The sequence below is a fragment of the Pristis pectinata genome, chromosome 23, assembly GCF_009764475.1.
Source record: "Pristis pectinata isolate sPriPec2 chromosome 23, sPriPec2.1.pri, whole genome shotgun sequence".
NCBI lineage: Eukaryota > Metazoa > Chordata > Chondrichthyes > Rhinopristiformes > Pristidae > Pristis > Pristis pectinata.
Window position 1 is genome coordinate 10,043,150 of NC_067427.1, and position 19,312 is coordinate 10,062,461.

A 19,312-nucleotide genomic window follows, 5' to 3' on the forward strand; every position below is an offset into this window, starting at 1 on the left:
CAGAACTTTTCCCATACTGATCCCAATAGTCCAGGTTTGGAAATGTTTTCTGTAAAATAAAGTGGGGGGAGGGGTATTCATATTTATTTCCCATTTGAAAATAATGAAAAAAGAAGGAAAATGCACTTAATTACATTTACTCATATGCGAAAAAAGGTGTTGTAATTTTACAATATTTATTGTCTTCATGTTATTTACTTGTATTTATGTAAGCACTGATCTCTTTCCAAAACCCTGACTTCCATGTTGTGCTAATTTGAATGGTTCTTTCTTTATAAAAATAGTTGTGATTTCTGTGACAGATAAAATCTGAGAAAGGGATTAGTCAAGCTCAAGCACAGCAGCTGAAGAATAAGGTAGCAAGTCTCCAGGAGCAACTGAGAAACATGCAAGAGTTACAGGCTCTTGCTGACGAGCAGCTGCAGGAGGCGGATGAAGACCGGGATAAACTTTTACAAGAACTGGAAGATAAGGAGAACAAGGTAACAATTTTACTTAATTAGTATTTGAGACAAAAGGCTTGATGATAATTTCAAAAATACATCCAGTTGGGTTACCTGTTTCAAAACACAGATCACTTGCAACTTTTGGTGTAGACACTAATTGTTTTATGTGAACACCTTTCCTGTGATTGTCACTCTAATATGTAGTAGTGGTAACTGCACTCTTTACAGAACTTGCAGGGTTTGATTTGGGACAGTCCCACTCTAGGAGTTGACATAGTATTAATTTGCATGTTTATAAAATCTTAAAATAAATATTTGCCTTAAGGTGCATTACTGGGTATAAATGTATGAAAAATGGATGCTGAGCCAAAAATGGAGATATTAAAGGGAATGATTAAATGCAGAATTGCTTTGATGGAGAAGCACTGGAGAAGCTTGTTTGGTTAATCATGTTAAGGATGCAGAGTGTTTGATGAAGGGAACGTGCCCTTTACCACAGTATGTAATTTATGACTTGATTAAGACAATTCCAATGCTTCAGCAGGGATTGAAGTCTGATGGAGAGGTTCAAACATGTAGCTGGAATAAAGCACAGTAAATTCATAAAGGGAAAATATATTCGAGGACTTTGATGACAAGAGGGAGATGGGATAGTAATTTGCAAAGACAGATGATGCTGAAGGAGAGGTTGAGGAGGGAGGTTTTGGATTATGTTTACTCACATTGTATGCAAAGAAAATTTGCATACAAAGATCATTAACTGTTGTATGGAGGCCAGATAGGGTCATCAGCACCCCAGTGAGAATAGGATTATAGGCACACTTTGGGCAAAATGAGCTCAAAGAGCAGGTAGTATGAGGCGGACTGTAAATTATCTCATAGGATCAAGGATGGAGGTTGTCCTAGACTTCTTTTCTGGGGCAGATGCAGAAAGAAATACTTTTCATGAATATTCCTATCTTCAGAAGTGGCTATAGTCAAAATGAAAGCAATGAGAATAAGATGGAAAATTCTTCAGCAGCTGGATTGTACGTGGCAGAAAGAAAGATAGTTGTGATTGTTGAAGGCTAAATACCTAAGCCATACATCACTGCAGGAATTCCTCAAGGCACAATCTTAGTGTTGACCATTTTCAGTTGCTTCATCAATGACTTTCCCTCTATCATAAAGGCTTAACTGGGGATGTTTGCTGATGATGGTGTATTCTTCAATTCCAATTAGAGCTTCTGAAAGTGAAGCAATTTGTATCTATTTGCATGAGATCTTGTCAATATGTAAATCGCAAGAAAAGGTCACATACTGAAGTATCAACCAACCTTCATCCCCATACATCTTGACCTTCAATAGATTCATCATGGTTGACCCTTTTACTATTAACATCCAAGGATTTGCATTTGACCAGAAACTTAACTATACCAGGAACATAAAGCTATGCCTCCAAGTGTACATTGTGTATTCTGCAGTCAATGACCCATTTCCAAATTCTTCATATCATATATAATTTGTAAGCCAAGAGTCTGATGGAAAATGATCCACTGCCTTGGTGAATTCATGGTAGATCTTACACAAAATTTACTTCAGCAACTTGTCAGGTCTTTGACAGCACCTCCCAAACCTGCATTCTCTGTTAAGAAGCACGAGAAAAGCAGGGACATGGGAATTCTACAATCTGCAAGTATTCCAAATCGCATTCCATCATGACTTGGAGATGTGTTCCTGTTCCTTTTTTAGTGCAGAGTCGTTGTCTTGGAAACTCTAGAGTTGCAATATTGTGTAATGCATCAGCACATGGATTTCAGAAGCTCATGCAGGAGCACCAACTTCTTGAGGTGGAAATAGAGATGGGCAATAAATGCTGGTTGTGACATCTATGCTCACATCCCATGAATGAATAAAGAGAAGGAATCGGAGGCACAGGGGAAAGTTCAAGCTGTGATTTGGTGACGAGGGACATGCCAATATTATTTGTTGCAGTGCAGGTGGTAGGAAGTACAATGCTCCAAAGATTGGCAAATTATTGCCATCCTTCAGCCAAGTTTGGTAATTTATTTTGTCACTGTGCCTGAAGAAAGCTACACATCCTGGAAATATGGACAAAGAGTAAAATTTAAAAGATCCAAATTAGCAGATCATTGTCTGATAAACACTGCCCTCACATTTCTAGTGTCTTCCTAGAAGCAGAGTCCAGTTTGAGCCCGTAAAAAAAAAATGCATGGCAGGCAAATTAATGAGGAGGTAAGTCCATTCTACCTCTTTGTTCTCCTCCTGCACATGTTGTGGGATGGGATAATTTAAGAAGATTTCTTAATTTTATATTTGTGATTACATTTTGTCACTATATATGACCATGTAGTGTGAACTCAGAACACAATTTGCATGGTTCTTTTGGGGGAAAATATCTGCAGATTAGAAAAACTTGCCATCCAGAGATTGACATTTTCAAATTTATTAGTTTACTGTACCTCTTTGTTTGGCTAGTTTCTTAAATTCAACGCTAATTGAATAATGAACGGTCTGAAATCTCTTCAATAAACTGGAGCTGGCTTTGTTCAGGAAATACTTGCTGGGAGATCTGCTCAAAGTGAGAATAGATTTATAGAGTAAATTAATATGGGTATCAAGCTACTGCAAGTCAATACTGAGCCAATATTTATTCAACGGTTCCTTTTCCCCCAGAGATACTGCTTGACCCACGAAATTCCTTGAGCAGTTTGTTTCTTGCTCCAGATTCCGGCATCTGCAGTCTCTTGTGTCTTGTATCTGTTCTGATTCTTTAAAACTAGTGGTTGCATTTGTTGTAGAATTATTGAGTATATAAATCTATTGATTTTTAGAAAAAGCCTCAATTGATTTAACATTGTTTTACTATTAATTGCAGAGTAAAATGGAGGATGCAAAAACTCATTTGAAGTTATGTAATCTTGAAGAAGAGGTGAAAAATTTGAAGGCAACCATGGCTGCTTCTGACAAGATGGCTGCCAGAGAACTTTCCACTGCCAAAGACCACCTGAAAGCTCTTCAGGGAACTGTTCAAAAACTGAACCAAGAAAGGACAGAGGTGACATGCATTGTAGAATTTTCTGCCCATCCAGGACTTCGATTTCAAATTTATCCAAATTTTCCATCAAAGCATATTTACTTACAACTTTTTTTTTGCTTTTTTTTACACTTTAGGAAATGAAAGTAGCAGAAAAATTCCGGTCTGAGGCAACTCGGGCGGCTCGAGGTCTTGCCAAAGCAGAGGCTGAAATTGAGCTGCTGCAAAACCTATTAAAGGACAAAGAAAACCAGGTGAGGGAAAAGGGTGAATGCACAAGCTACCAAAGGGGGTACATCTTTTGTTTACACTAATGTCTTTGAAACTTTGGTGGGTTAGATAATGTTCTTGTATGGGAATACAAAACTACGACCTTGTAGACACCAATAAGGAATTCAGGAGAAACTTCTTTACCCAAAGAATTGCTTAGAATATGGAATGTGCTACCAGACAAACTGGTTGAGGTGTGTTAGATAAAATGCCCTTCAGGAGAAGCTAGTTAATTACATAAAGGAGAAGAATATAGAAGATTACACTGATAAAAGTAGGATTGAAGGAATCTGTGGGATTCATATTAACATCAGTACAAATCTATTTGGTTGGATTCACTTTCTGTGCTACAATCCCATGTAATTAAGATATTTTCAAAATCACGATTTTAAGGTATGAGCTATTTGTTTTTTTTTCATCCACTAATGTTGTCAGGCCATAGAAAAGCCCAAGGTAGTTCTTTCTGATAAGTATTTGTATATCTTGTGTCCTCGCACTGACAAGTATATTCAGTGTACAATCCTATTGTGTTCTTGGGCTTTGAAAAACAGACTGATGCTCAAATGGCTTCCTACTGTCTAACCAGACAGCTGAAGTTATAGAATTATTGTCGTCCATCCAAACTGGATTTGGATTCTGGTACTAGAAATGGAAAATAGAACACAATATACATGCTATATTGCCAAGCTCTCTCGAGTTTCCTGTTTTAAAGTGAATCATTGAATTAAAATTTTTCTAAATATCAATGAGTTTATATTTTGGCAGTCAATGAGCAATAGGATTTTTTTTTCAGTTAACTTTAATGACTATTATTTCATAGGCATTGTCAGTTTAGACTTCAAAGAACAACAACATTTATTTCCATATTTTTATTCACTTGTACTATTGCATTGATTATGTTTCATTGAAGTTGATTAAATAAATGCAGGGAGAAAGCTAGATGCATTTACAAGCAGAAAGACTAGTGAGCTAATTTTTATGTACCTTGTGTATCCATGGATACCGACTACTGTTTTAGATTCTGGATGAAATTCAGACGTTTGATTTTGGAGCAAATGGTGTGAATACCCAACAGCTAGAAATTGAAAGACTAAGTCGAGCTCTAAATCGACAACAAGCAGAAGTGAAGCGCCTCCAGGATCATCTGAATCGTACGAGAGAGGGTAAGATGCAAATAAATTTGATTTCTATATAGCTTTGTGATTGAAATGATATTTGTGTTAATTTCCACTGTAACAATGAATGCAATGGCAAGATTTTCTCTCCATTGTAAACTAAGCCATTTTTCTTTGCATGAGGAAGACCAGAGTCTGAAATGTGGTGATTTTTAAAATTTATTGGATGGGCATAGATATAAAGGTAATATGATTCCATATATTATAAAATTATCATCATCAATTTTATTTTTGTTTGAGACTTTTCTGGTAAGTTATTAAATTCCTGCTATGTCTAGCCATAGTAACTTAGTTTACATAATCTTTCCCAGTTTGGTTTTAAAGATGTGGATTATCAATTTGCAGACCTACCAGATCCTCATAGAGACTCCCTAATTTACACTTCCTCATTTAAGGTGAATGATCAATAGCACCAACTTCATACCCATGGAGCAGGTTGAAATTGCAACCTAAAGTCTCTTATAGCATCTATTTAGCTTCTCTGCGCATTTATTTAATCAGCCCCAACTATATTTTAAGTTCATACAAAAAGTACAATATCTCCAGAGACAAGCTGTAAAGAAACTGTTCAAATTTAGAGAATGACAAAATGACTTTTCTGTTTGTTGTCTGATTACATACCTTTATGCTGCTTGCCATGTTCACTCCAAGGCTCTGGTCTGTAATAAACAATACACCCTGTAGTCAAAAGGATATTGATGGCTTCTTCTAGTTCAGCTGATTACATTTACCAGTGAACGTCTTTGTCTTTCAGGTAATTTGAATGAAATGGAAGAGTTGATGGATGAAATCTCTGCTCTCAGAAGCGTCCTTAGCAATCAGAATGATTACATTACCAGTATGACGGATCCATTTAAAAGAAGGGGTTACTGGTACTTTGTGCCATCTTCACCAAAAGTAAGGCAAATGCAAAATTATCAATGCATTGTGCATCTCATTACTTTTGCATAATTTTAGTCAAACCAGTGAGTAAAAAGCATTTTAGTTCTGATTCTGTTTCTAAAAACATGGCTTCAATTTTCTGGCCTTCCTACTTACCCCAGCAGAAGTGCATTCATTCTGCTCTCAATTTTGAGAGTTGTCTTTTTGGGAATTATGTTTTGGAATATTAATACTTGAAGGTGTTTTGGCATTTTGTACGATTGCAATTGGGTCACTTTGTTACATATAGTTTTATTTATGAATGCAGTCATTTCATTACACCAATGGCTACAAGTGAAAGTCCCTAGAACCTAAAGCACAGTTGTGCGACAAACCAAAGCTAGCTTGTTTATTGCAGGTTGGTATTGTAATCCATGACTTTAAGGCCAGAGAAATTGTTTAATGGAATTTAATCCTAAATTGACAATGGGAAACTTGTCAATTTACTAATCAGCGTTGATTTTTTTTGTGTGCAGAATTAGATTCTGTGTGTAGACAGGGTTTTTGAATTGTGTTTTCTTCTCACTTTTATTTTAGCCACCAAGCCTGAGGTCTCAAAACAGTCACACAAAAGATTCTGGATTCAGCTCGCTGCATCAAGTTCCACCATCTCCAAGTCAGGGATCAATTCCTAGAAGAGGAGGCAAGGAAGAATATATATCATCAGTTCCAGGAGGCTATTGGGTTTATTCACCAATAAGACATACCTCACAATGGACTCGTACCCAGAAAGGTATGAAACATGACAGAAGGAAGCATGTCTCCACTTGTTTAGGATATTGTATTATGAAAGATCTTTTCTGTGACTGATATTAAAGAAAACTATGAAACCCAGAAAGAACCATTAGAAAAGTAGCAATAATATTGTCCTTTAGTATTTTAGATGACGCTTTTTGCCTGAAGGCAAAAACTATTTATAATCTAGAATTTCCAAAATCAGATGTCCAAATAATTTTTAAAATTGTGGTTAAGTAATTAGATTTCATCAAAAATGATTGGTGCAAAACTGATAAAATAATGGGTTAGATGTTTTATAGGTTGTAAGATTTTTTTTGTATCAGCAGGTGATGATGAAGATAGTGGGACTGAAAGTGATGAAAATGGCACACCTAAAACATTTATTGCCCCACCCAGATCAGTCATTTATACTATGTACCCTGATGGTACTCCTTTGCCTCAAGGGACTGTAGTGTATGGACCTCCACCTGCACAAGCACCCAACGTTCAACCTGTCCCTCCAGGCACAATTATTTATGGGCCGCCACCACCTGGAACACAAGTTGTTTATGGACCTCTCCCTCCCAACTTTGCCATCCCACTTATTCCTGATGGTGTTCTTCACTGCAATGTTCTGGAGCACCATGACCTGGTAAGAGTTTTATTTTCTGTGCTGTGTTGCCAGTTGCTCGTAGTCTTTACTGATTAAAAGTCTTATGTGAATAAAACACAGATAAGTGATATAGTAGGCAAAACTTTGTTGCAAGATAATTAACAGTCCTTCACCTAGACTTAATGCAGTTAAAAATTTATTTCCATGACACGACCTCATTTTTCATGTCTTCTGTCCTTTAGGAGAATGAAATCAGTAAACTGGAAGATATTATAGCACACTTAAGGTCTCATAAATCCAAAGATCCAAAAACAACTGCTTCCATAGATCGTCATCGTGAGCAGATAGAACAACTTCGTTATGACATCCATGAGCTGTTGCAGGAGAGAGAAGAGCTGGAGCATGAAGTTGAGGAATTGCACAAGGTGGTCCATAAGCGCACTAATCAAAAGTAAGGAACTTAGATCACTGAAGAAAAGATTCAATCATGTGCTAATGCTTCAGATTTGTTGCATTTTAGGCAAACTTTTGACAAAAATCAAGATTCATTCTTAAGATTCATAGGAGTTGCTTATTATATTTAACAACAATGCAAATCATGACTCATGGTTGAAGGGGTGCTTAAGAAACTAAATTCATAGTATTTAGGTCTATTTTAGCAAAGATGATGAATAGTCTGACTCATTGTTATTTTTGCCAAGATCCATAGAATTAAACAAATACTATTCTGTTAATTTGTCTTTAAAGTAAACACAACAGGAGGAACTGCTTTGGTACATATGTCTTTATTTTATTGACTTAAAAATTAAACATAATGGCCTGAATCTTCAACTGATTAGACCACCACCCAAGCTCACTGGTCAAAATTGGCTCAAAAAGCTGGTCACCAGGTGCAGGCAGGCTTTATTAGGGAACCTGCTCCATGAATTGCTTTGAAGCCCATACACTATTTAAAAGATAATTGTGCTTTGAAACAGTAGAAAGTGATTAAAAGCAGTTGAATATATTTAACTCAATTTAAATAAATTGAAGTAAATTACCTTCTCTCTGCAGCTGTTTCTTCTAGTTACAGTGAATGAGTCCATTGGATGCAGGTGATTCGGTGGCAAATTTCTTTAGGTATTGGGAAATCTACTTCAGTTTGCACATCCCCTCCTGGACTCCATGATGAACGAACTGCGAGCTTTTAACCAGGGGCTGTGTTTTGACTTTCTCAAGCATCATCCACTGTAAATTTTGTAGAAAGTTTACAGAAATCCAGGAGAAATATTTTCCTTATTTCTCATCTATGTGCACAGACCTTCCCACAAACCTATTACAGGCAATTTAGGAAAGCTGCATAGAAATTTAATCTGTATGATTTTTGCTGCTAATTCTGTAAGTGAACCACCAGTGACCAATGGACTCAATCACTTTAACTGGAAGAAACTGCTGTGAAAAGAGGCTATTTACTTCCTAAATTTAATTGAATTGATTTAAATATATTCAATTCCTTTGAATCACTTTCTAGTGTTTCTAACTGCAATTAACTTAGTCTGTATTTTTAATCTTTATATCTGTGATACATAATCATGTTAACTCTTTTAAGATTTTGCATAAGCTGTCCCTATATGGGTTTATATGTACTGTTCTAATGTTGCATTATGTTCTGATGAAGGGATTTCAACCTGGAACATTAATTCTGTTGCTCCTTTGCACAGATGCTGCCTGACCTGCTGAGTATTTCCAGCATTTTTTGTTTTAATTTCAGATTTCCAGCATCTGCAGTATTTTGATTTCCATTACATTTTGCATCAACTATGATAAATGTATTTTTAAAAGATCAAGCTTTGAATAGCAAGTTTGTATGTCTCCTTAGCCAAGCTCTTGTTTCTCAAAATTATGTGGTATAAAAATAATCTGTGACAACATCTCTGAATGTCATACCATGATATCAGAGTCTGTTGAATTAACATCAAAATAAGACACCAACTAACTTAATTTCTTGGTGAATTATTGTGGTGTCTGCATCGTCACAACAATATAAAATTCTAGAGTTATGGATTAGTACATGGCTTTGAATCACATATAGACTTTAATTTCAAGTAATTCCCATTGTTTCTTAAATTGCTTTCATTCAGGATGGCTTCATTCAGAAGGATAAATTCATTATTTGTAATCAAATGAAAATATGCATATTTTTGGTAGTGCTGGATTGATAAATAACTACGGCATTTCTTAAATGTTGTAGTCACTTTTTTCACAGAAACTTTTTAGATGGACATGTAGATCTGCTCATGAATGAACTTGAAGTGGAAAAATCTCTAAAGAGACACGATGATGTTGTTGATGAAATTGAATGTGTGGAAATAACTCTCTCAAAGCGAAGGGCAGAGCTACGAGAAGCAGACAGACTATTAATGGAGGCTGAGGCAGATCTCAAAAGTACAAGGGAAAAGGCAAGTCTATTTCAGTTTGTTTCACAGTAGCAACAATGCAAACAGAGTTCAACATGTATTTCCTTAGCTGAGATGGAGTGAGAGTTTTACTTTCTCTGGGGCTTAGGGCCTTGGCGCCAATGATAGTTGTTGAATAGTAAATCTTATGGCTAAAATATACCAGTTCTTGTAGATTAGGAAATAAATTCTTGCCAAATAAGTTATCCTTTCATAGCTTGTGTCTTGAAAATTTGCCTTGTCCCTATAAGAAACATCCTGATATCTACAGGAAATGTAGGAAACACTCAGCAGGGTTGACAGCATCTGTGGAAAGAGAAACAGAGTTGACATTTCGTCAGAACTGAGAAAGAGAGAAAACCAGTTAGTTTTAAATTGCAGAGAGAGTCAGGGAGAAATAGGACAAAGGGAATATCTTGGATTAGGTAAGGTCAGAGTTGCCAAGCTGTTGATAAAATTATCTGGTTGAGAGGAGTTAGAAAGTAAAACCTCAAACAAAGGACCATGATGCAGTGAAGTAAGGGCAGCTTGGGAGAGAAAACAACCAAAGGAATGTAAAAGCTGTTAAAAACAGAGCTCTAGGAAATACCCACCAGGTCAGGCTGTGCTAGTGGAAAGAGGATAACTCAGCCAATGTGAATAACTGACAGCAGAAGTAAGGAAGTATTCCTTTCTCAACTCCTGGTTTGCTCTTGCATTTTCCGAATGGACCATTCCCTTTACAACTACTAGGTGATCAATTCTGTGACTGCACCTCTGGTCTCACCCTTCTGTTCCCAGACAGTGCAAGGATAGAGTTCCTCCAGTCCTCACTTTCCACCCTACCAGCCTCTGGATTCAAAGTATCATCCTTTCTAGTTTCTGCCACCTTTGATGAGATTCCACCACCAAACATGCATTCCCTTTCTTTCCTCTTTGAGCATTCCGAAGGGACCTTTTCTTTGCTACTCTCTGGTCTGCACTTCTGTCGTCTCCAGCCACTCCCGTTCTCACATACTTTCCCATGCAACGGCACAGAATGCAATTTCTATCCTTTTTATCTCTTTTTCCACCATCCAGATTCAGTCAGGTGAAGCAATGATTTAGTTACACTTATCCCAATCTAGCATTTCAGTGCTCACGACGTGGTCTCCTCTACTTTGGAGAAACCAAAAGCAGATTGGGTGACTGTTTTCAGTCCACAGGGGAAATCCAGAGCTCCCCGTTGCCTGCCACTTTAATTCTCCATCCCAGTCTCAATCTAACCCATCTGTCTGTCATGCCCTGCACTGTTATATTAAGGCCAGCATAAGTTGGAAGACCCGTATTCTCATCTTGCATCTGGGCTTCTAGACTCAATACTGAATTCAGCATTAGAAAACACTGGAAATCCATTTTGACAAATTGTCTTCAACCTAAAGCATTAACTCTATTTAGTGTTCCACAGATGCTGTCTAACCTACTGTGTGCTTGCAGCATTTTGTCCAACATCTGAATTGTGGTTTTAATCAAATTCAACAACCTCTATCTACTTGCTTAAAGTTTACTTTTATTTTAACTCAATGGCTTTTAGACCCCTTAATCAGTTTTTTGAAAATCTGTGTATTATGTCTCATAGACAAAACAATAGAAATGCTTCATGAAGTAGTTTGTCTTCACATTTTTTTTTAAAAGTGTGTTTTATTTTTCTTACAGACAAAAGAAATACTCCAGCAATATGATGATGCCAGGAAACACTTAGTAGACACTGAGAAAGATGCAGAAGAGTTGGAGCAAAGAGCCCATGACACTGCAGTTAAACTAGTTACTGCTGATAAGCAACTCAGGTACAGAATAGAGTTCCAAACTGCACTGGGCACACTTTGAATAATGTAAACAGATTCCATGAAATCCCCAAAAGTAGTGAATAACTAAATAGATTCTGATTTTCGCGAATGAAAATCAAGAGCTTCAATTGTCTCTTTTTACCAGTATAGAGTCTGGCCAGATATTCATTTTAGTCTTAAATGCAGAAGCAGTAAATTTAATTGGTGTTCAGAATATTAAGGAATGCGGAGATTATGTAATTCTGTAAAACTTTGGAAAATCAGATGCTCACAAAATGAGTTTCAAGGTTTTTGCTGGGTTCATATGCTCAGATAAGGTAGCATGTAGATGTATATGACACACTACTGAACTGATGGAATGCAAGTTTTTAGAAGTACATTTTTCAGCAATTGAATGAAATACAGAATATATCATCAGGATGGCACATTGTCTTACAACATTTAGATTTATTTTAATTCCTTGATTTTTTTTTAAACTTTGTCGCTATACAACCAAGATGCTTTAGTAGAACAGATGCTGTCATCAAACTTGCTGTCAAGGATAGAACTGTTTTTGTTTGGTGAATTGACCTTTATTTTTTGGCAACTGAATAACAATCCTCTAACACCTCATACCTGTCCCTAAATGTCAAGTCATTATCTCTCAACTGTCATTGATTTCATTTTCTTTTGAGATTTTGCATCCATTATCTCCAACTTCATTATTTCAGCCATCCACATCCTACTTCTACCTCCATCCTAAGATTCACATGTATGACTGCCCATCCTTTCTGCCTGTCCTAGCCCCAAGGAACTTAATTTTCCCATCTTGACCTTACTTTTCTTCTGCTTGTCAAGAGTTTTCCTCCCAAAAACTGTAATTCTACTCCTTCCTCTGCCACTTTATCAAGTGGCCTTTGATATCTTTCTTTCACCTTTTGATGTCCTGTCCCTCATCAGGATGGCCTCCAGCTCCTTCATGTCCTGTTATGGAAGCCAGACCAGTTCCTATCTGTCATCACCTTTCCCATCCTTCTAAATTTGTTCTCACATTGAATAAATCCTCCTTTGACTATATTCGTTTAAAGCAGGTAAAAGGCAACCTGGTTATACTTGCCTCTTGTAGAATTTGTTTGTTCCATTGCTATTTTCATCCACATTCAGCTTCCATTTTGCTATTTTTCTCCTGATACATTGGTGATTTGTTTACATTCTACACTCTCACCCTAAACTGAAAAAATTCAACTTCGCTGCCAATTTCCATCCTTTCCCCATTTTGACAAGTTCCATCTCTGGCTCCTCCTTGACTCTTTACTTCCCATTTCTGGCAATGAGAAAGTGTGCTATAAACCCTCTAATTCCTACAGCTATCTTGACTACACCTTGTATCCTCAATTTCATCTTCCTAGTTTCTCATGTTTCACATTCAGTTTTGGAGATGCCACCTTTTTTTGTAATGCTTTAACAACTTTTCCTCAACCAAGTTTTTTCCTCCATTGTGTTCCTTTTCATTTAGTTTTGTTCTCTCTCATTCTCTTCTTGTTCAGAATCTCAGTAGGATTTTCCTTGTCCTAACCTTGCAGCCCATCAGACTGCACATTCAATTTGTCATCTTCCACCTTTTCCAGCACCTCCACTCTGATGCACCCATCAAATTCATGCTCTCCCTACCTTTCAACATTTTGAAGACACCTTTCACCCTACCCAGTGCTAATCCAATCTTCAATCATCACCAATGCACTCTGCCCATCTGTGAAAGTGCAAGAGGAGCAGCACCTTCTCACTTGCATCCTTTTTTCCTAATATCAAGTACTCTTTTTTGGGTTAAACTGAGATTTACTTTATATTACTTTCAACTTAATATAATGTGTTCACTGCTCACAATGTCATAGAATCATACAGTGTGGAAACAGCTCATTCAGCCCAACTCATCCACACCAACCAGTGGGCACCCTTTTGTATGAATCCCAGCACTTGGTCCATAGCCCTCTATGCCTAAGCAGTTCAAGTGCGCTTCTAGACACTTATTAAATGTTGCCAGCTTCAACCACTCTCAGACAGTATTCCAGGTACTTGCCAGTCTCTGGGTAAAGAAGGTACCCCTCATTCTCCCCTCAAAATCTCTTTCCCCCTTACCCTAAACCTATGTTCTCTGTTTTCTATACCTCTGATGTGGGGAAAGATTTCCTACAATCTACCCTATCCATATCACTCATAATTTTAAATACCTCAGTCATGTCCCCTCTTAACCTCCTCCGCTCCAGGTAGAACAAACCTTTCTTCTCCAGTTTCTTCTCATGACTTAAGTGCTCCCTGTCGAGCAACATCCTGGTGCATCTCCTCTGCACCCTCTCCGTGCTATCACATCCTTCCTCTATCTTGGCAACCAGAATTCACGCAGTACTCCAGCTGAGGGTGGACCAAGGGTTTATAAAGTTGGACCATAACCTCTTGTATTCTCCTCTACACTGGGGAAACCAAACACAAATTAAATGAGTGTTTCATTCAATCTGTACGTAGACCCTGTAATTTAATTTTCTATCTCACTCCTGCTCTGGCCTCTCTGTTTTCGGCTTCCTACTTGTTCCAGTGAAGCTCAATGTAAGCTCCAACACCACATCTTTTAGATAGACATATTACAGCCTTTCAAGCTGAACATTTGAGTTCAAGTTTCAAAAAATTATTCTGCTTTTTCCACTTGTAACTCTTCTTGACCCATCTTTTGTTCTGCTTACTTGTTTCACTTTTCAATTTTTACCTGAATCATCATACCTTTTGAGTAATCTCTCCTGTTATCCATCTTCCTTTTTATTCTTTCCTCCCAACTTCTGTGCTTTACCCACCACCTCCCCCTTTGCTCCACATCTTCACATTTGTTGAGCTAAAAATTGTATGGAGGATGGAAAGGTATTTATTCAGCAATACAGTGGGTCAATGGTCAATTTATTCAGGGGCCTTTGCTGCATAATTCTACAGCACATGAGGCTCTTCCATGAGGTCTGGGTATTTTACGTAGACTATCTCCTGTGAGAGGCTGCTTGAATGACCCACCCTATCCACAGGCTGCAGATGCGTGGAGCAAAATATTGGAAGTGGCATCCAAGCATGAATTGTACACTGCTGTATTAACCTCTCCATATTCTGGTACCTCCATAAATGCAAGGCTGAATGAGGACACTTGAAAGAAAATCATTATCTTTGTGGACCTCACAGGAACTCACTAATTTTTCTAATAGAAATTCTATCGTGCAGTGTACATAAACATTGCTTTATGCTATGCAATTTCTAGGTCATTTTTCAAGCTATTTAATTGACTTGAAACAGATGTTTTCTGACTGCCTGAGTGCTTACAGAACATTCTATTTTTATTCCTGATTTCCAACATATGCAGTGTTTTCCTTTTGTAATATTTCCATATATTTCTGCTGCTGGCTGTCCTGATCATTATCTCGTGAGATTCCAGCAGGTGTTATAGTTCTCTTCCACAGGGAGCTCATTAAGGTTAAATATCTTTGAAGTATAAATGCCTTTCCTAGTCACATCAACCATACTTACTCTGGTATTACTTGAAGTTGTCACTATGAAACAAGTATTTGATTTCTTCATTAAGATTTCCATTAGCACAAACAGCTGAGTTCGGAAGTGCAAAGAGCTAAAACCTTTATAGTAATACAGCAAGTGTTTTCTCATAGACTAATGAAGAATGACTTGAAAGACCTTGAACGACATAAGGCTGAACAAGAGAGTATTCTGAACAAAATTAACAAAGAGGTATCTACAGGAAATTTAGAATTGCAGACACTTGTACAGAAAATGGAAAACATGACTGAAAGGTATGTGATTAGAACTGTTGCATGCTAATTTTTTTCCCTTCAGTTTTCAGTTAGGGTTCTGTTAGGTTACTGGTTTACTTATGCCACTTAGTCACCTTCAGTACCTTAGCCCTTTTAATGTCTGCATTCAACTCCTCTGCAGCAGATCTGGTATGTGATGCCTGCCTCCAACACTATAACTGATGCTAGTCCTTGCATGCTGGTTATTCACCATGCCCTTCTAATCTGCCCTCTGAAGTTTTCGCAAAATGGAGAAAGGTTAGTTTTATTTAAAAGCCAGTGAAAGTAGCTGGTTTGTCATGCAGAGTAAAGTAGAAATAAGAAAGGAACCATTGGATAAGGGTGAGAAGTGACCCAGTGCAGTAGATTGTATTGGATACAAAATTAAAACTTAACCTGAACCTGAGGTTTGATACTATTTTCCATACCCAACCTGACTGTCACCATTAATGTAACAATCTCAAACATGCAATTGATTTTCTTGAGGATCAGATATTTTTTAAAAAATGCACCTGAAACTCCCAACTTTCTGAAAATTACTTTCTAGCCAAGCAAATGATTCTGGACTAGGTAAAGAACTGAGCTGGGCTGGCACAGCACCTGATCCCATCCGAACTAGCAGGTTTTATCAGATTATATACCCAATCCAACCCCAGAGATAAAGTCTGGTCCTGTCAGGCTAGGATTGAATAGCCAGGCTCTCCTATGCCACAGCTCCTCCAGCACTGCTACTTATTAAAGCCATGAATTTCCACTTGTCTGTATTTTCTTTCTTCGGGAATGTAGGCAGTTTTTTCTTCCTCCCAGAGGCAACTTTCCAGTCAAAGTATGTATGGAAGATGCAAGAATGTTGATGACAGCTTGAGGTTTTTATTTTAAAGACTGTGCGCCTGCCGTGATAGAATAGTTCATATGCATTATGTGAGATGTGGTGAAATGATTATTGCATTTTTGAAAAGTTTTAATATGTGGCAAACCAGGTGGAATGGTGTGGAAATTGTAGGAATTTTAATGAAGTGAGAAATCTATCATGAGTTGCAGGCAATGGAGATACTGGAAGAAAATAAGGGAGTATATTTATACCTTGAGACTTCCCAGTGAATTTGTTGAAATATTTCACTGCAGCCTTATCTTTGAAGTATTTGATGGTCAAGACTTCAAACCAGGCACAAAACTCATGATCTATCAGGTAGGAGTGATCCCTGCCCTCCCAGTGACCTGGACAAACTACATTAGACATCGGGAAAAATACCACCTACATTCTCTGCGGATTTCAACAGATTCACTGGAAGGATAAGCTAACCAACGTCAGTGTCCTCTCCCAGGCCAACATCCCCGTGATTAAGACACTGGTTATTTTCAGTTGAATACATTAGGCCAGCCATGTCATTCACATGCTCTGCACCAGACTCCTGAAATAAACTTTCTATTCTGAGCTCTGTCATGGAAGGAAATTACCAGGCAGATAGAGAAACAAATTTAGGGAGGCTTCAAAGCTTCCCTTAAGAAGTGCAAGATCCCACCGACTTTTGAGAACCTACGGCCCACTATGACTCAAAGTGGAGAAGGAACATTTGGGGCAGTATTGAGAACCTCGAGGCTATGCATCGTGAGAACACAGAAGCCCTGCATGAGCAATGGAAGGAGTACACCACCCGATAAACTATCCAGTCCATGTGACCCATCAGCCACCTCAGAACCCAAAAAACTGGAGTGGAAGCAAATCATCCTCGAAGACCTTGACAATTCCCAGTGAGGTAGCTACAATACTTTGATCATTGCTGCCTGGCCATTGAAACTAAGCTACATGCATTTACCATACTTTGCAATTCTTCCATTGGTGGTGGAATTATTTTTTGCAGGGCTTTCTGAAGGAAAACTGGTCTCCCTTTCTTGTCCATTGCCTGGTCTATTACCTCTAACCCTACGTTACAGAATTAGATGCAATCCCTAAAACCATGCTAGCCTCATTTTCCAATGTAGAAACTTACTCAGTTTTCAGATGAGTGAATTTGCACTTTAAGAGATGGTGATTGCTTTTAAGTATTTTTGTATGCTACTTCCCTGCCCTCTGAATAGGCATTGCAAATTTGAATCTTAATACTAAACAGGCAGCACCATGAAATCATGTGAACTCCACGTTTTACTATAATCAAATTTCTAGGTTGTTAAGTTCAATTATCTTAATTCCTGGCAATACCGAGTGCTCCCTGCAATTGTGAAAACTAAGGAGGCAGTTCCTTCTAATTAGTTTAATAAACAGATCACTGCAATGTTGCCACGATCTGTTGGCCATATTTTTGTCCATAGTATTCTGGAGAGCAGCGATTTTTTTTTTTTTTTTTTTTTAAGATGTGTTTTTGATTGGCTTATGAGACAGACCTAGAGCCAAAGCCAGTTTGTTACCAAAATACTCAACTCATTAGCCGAGAAATTCAAGAACTTTAAGTAAAGACCTTGGAAGGATTAGTGACCAACAGGGAAATGGATTGGACTGGAAAACTGAACATTGTGGACCTTGGGCAAGTGGGGGAAGTTTCCAGTTTGGGTCGAATAAGGCTGAGGTGTCAAGGGAAATTTGGACTTGAATATGAGAGGTTAGGGAAAGAGTAGCAGCATTCAGGGACTGCTAACTGTTGAATCAGAATTTCTCCAACTTCAACATTGAAGAATGTTATTTACCTGCTTTGTTGCAGACATTCAAGAAAATTTTTTTTCAGCTACAGCATACAGTGTTCCTGGTTACTGAGGGGAAAACCAATGCTGGAGCATACCGGCAGTAATTAAACATGTCTAAGTTTGTTGCAAATAGATTTATAAATTAAGAGTTTGCGTTCAAGACTTAAAAGAAACTTGGGGACACGAGAGCTGGCAGATGCTGGAATATGGAGCAACAAACAATCTGCTGGAAGAGATTTATGCAGGGTTTCAACTCGAAATTTCAAGAGTTCCTTTCCTTCCACAGATACTGCTCAACCCGCTGAGTTCCTCCAGCAGATCGGTTATTGCTGTTAAAGGAAACTTGATTCATTTGAAAATCTGAGTGTGATCTAGTGACAATTTAATAGTTTGAAGGCTTGCTTATTCTTGGGTTAATAGCAATTGATAATTGATACAACTGATATCTTATATTTTGCCACAGAGTTTACTAATTGGCCTTTTTACCATTCAGTCTAGAAAAACTGCAAGCTGAGATTCTTTTGGCAGAAACCAAAGAGAAACAGCATCTGGAGACGTTGGACGAAGCAGCAACATTGTTAGAGGACAAAAAGAGTGAATTGGAAAGCCTAAATAGCAAGGTAATTGCAGAAAATTGACTAAATCCAGTTAATTAATATTGTAAAAGCATAATCCATGTTTAGCTGGCAAGGATGAGTTTAATCAGGGTTTTGGTTGAAATAATGGCAGTAGTTATTGTTATTGTTTGTGAAATGGGAAGGTTTTGCAGACAGAGAATCACCTGACCAAAAAAAAGTTTTTAAAAAATTAAACGTGGTTGGTACATGTAAAGCAAACTTAATTATATGTCACGTAGTAATATTAGGTCAAGGACCTAATTTATTAGAGGATTTGCAGCAGTGATATTGTGCCTTTTGTTCCTTTGCCATTAGGTTAAAGTGCTGAGGGAAGAGTTAATGACGTTGGACAGATGTTCAATTAAAAAGAAAGAAGAGCTTAACTTCCTTCAGAATGATATTGACAAGAAGAAAGCGAGCCTCTCAGAAGTTCTTTTGGATGGTGAGGCAGAGAGAGTTGATAAGCAGCGTCAAATTTGGGTCAGTACGTGTATTTTTTTGCACAAGAGATTTGGTTGAATTTTTTCAATATATATTCCTGAAATAGTGTGTTTTTCTTCGAGTAAAAGGTTATTTAGGGAAGATTCTGTTTCACCACACTTGTCCCAATTTCATGCCTATGAGATGGCCTCAATAGGAGTGTAGAGTTGGTATTTTAATTGTTTTATAAAATTTGCTGATTTGGGCAACCCAACTAACTTGACTTTGATGAATTTGTTCACTGCATATATTTTGGAGCAGCTCCATTCCACTTCGGACTGCCCTGTGAGGTGGTGTAAGCTGTC

At 37.7% G+C, this 19,312-nt stretch overlaps 1 protein-coding gene across 7 annotated transcripts in view; it reads left to right on the forward strand.

Moving 5' to 3' along the window:
* The window catches only part of LOC127582157 (centriolin-like), a 58,677-nt gene that overhangs the window by 18,689 nt on the left and 20,676 nt on the right, over positions 1-19,312 (forward strand). For 6 of the 7 annotated variants that reach the window (XM_052037210.1, XM_052037212.1, XM_052037214.1 and 3 more), the window contains 13 exons: positions 303-482; positions 3,325-3,504; positions 3,621-3,737; positions 4,772-4,916; positions 5,683-5,825; positions 6,387-6,582; positions 6,911-7,218; positions 7,422-7,630; positions 9,425-9,617; positions 11,289-11,419; positions 15,091-15,231; positions 18,404-18,530; positions 18,843-19,007. In XM_052037210.1, the coding sequence (XP_051893170.1) occupies positions 303-482; positions 3,325-3,504; positions 3,621-3,737; positions 4,772-4,916; positions 5,683-5,825; positions 6,387-6,582; positions 6,911-7,218; positions 7,422-7,630; positions 9,425-9,617; positions 11,289-11,419; positions 15,091-15,231; positions 18,404-18,530; positions 18,843-19,007 (2,235 nt within the window). The remainder of the gene's footprint in view (positions 1-302; positions 483-3,324; positions 3,505-3,620; positions 3,738-4,771; positions 4,917-5,682; positions 5,826-6,386; positions 6,583-6,910; positions 7,219-7,421; positions 7,631-9,424; positions 9,618-11,288; positions 11,420-15,090; positions 15,232-18,403; positions 18,531-18,842; positions 19,008-19,312) is intronic. The other variant, XM_052037211.1, reaches the window with a different exon arrangement.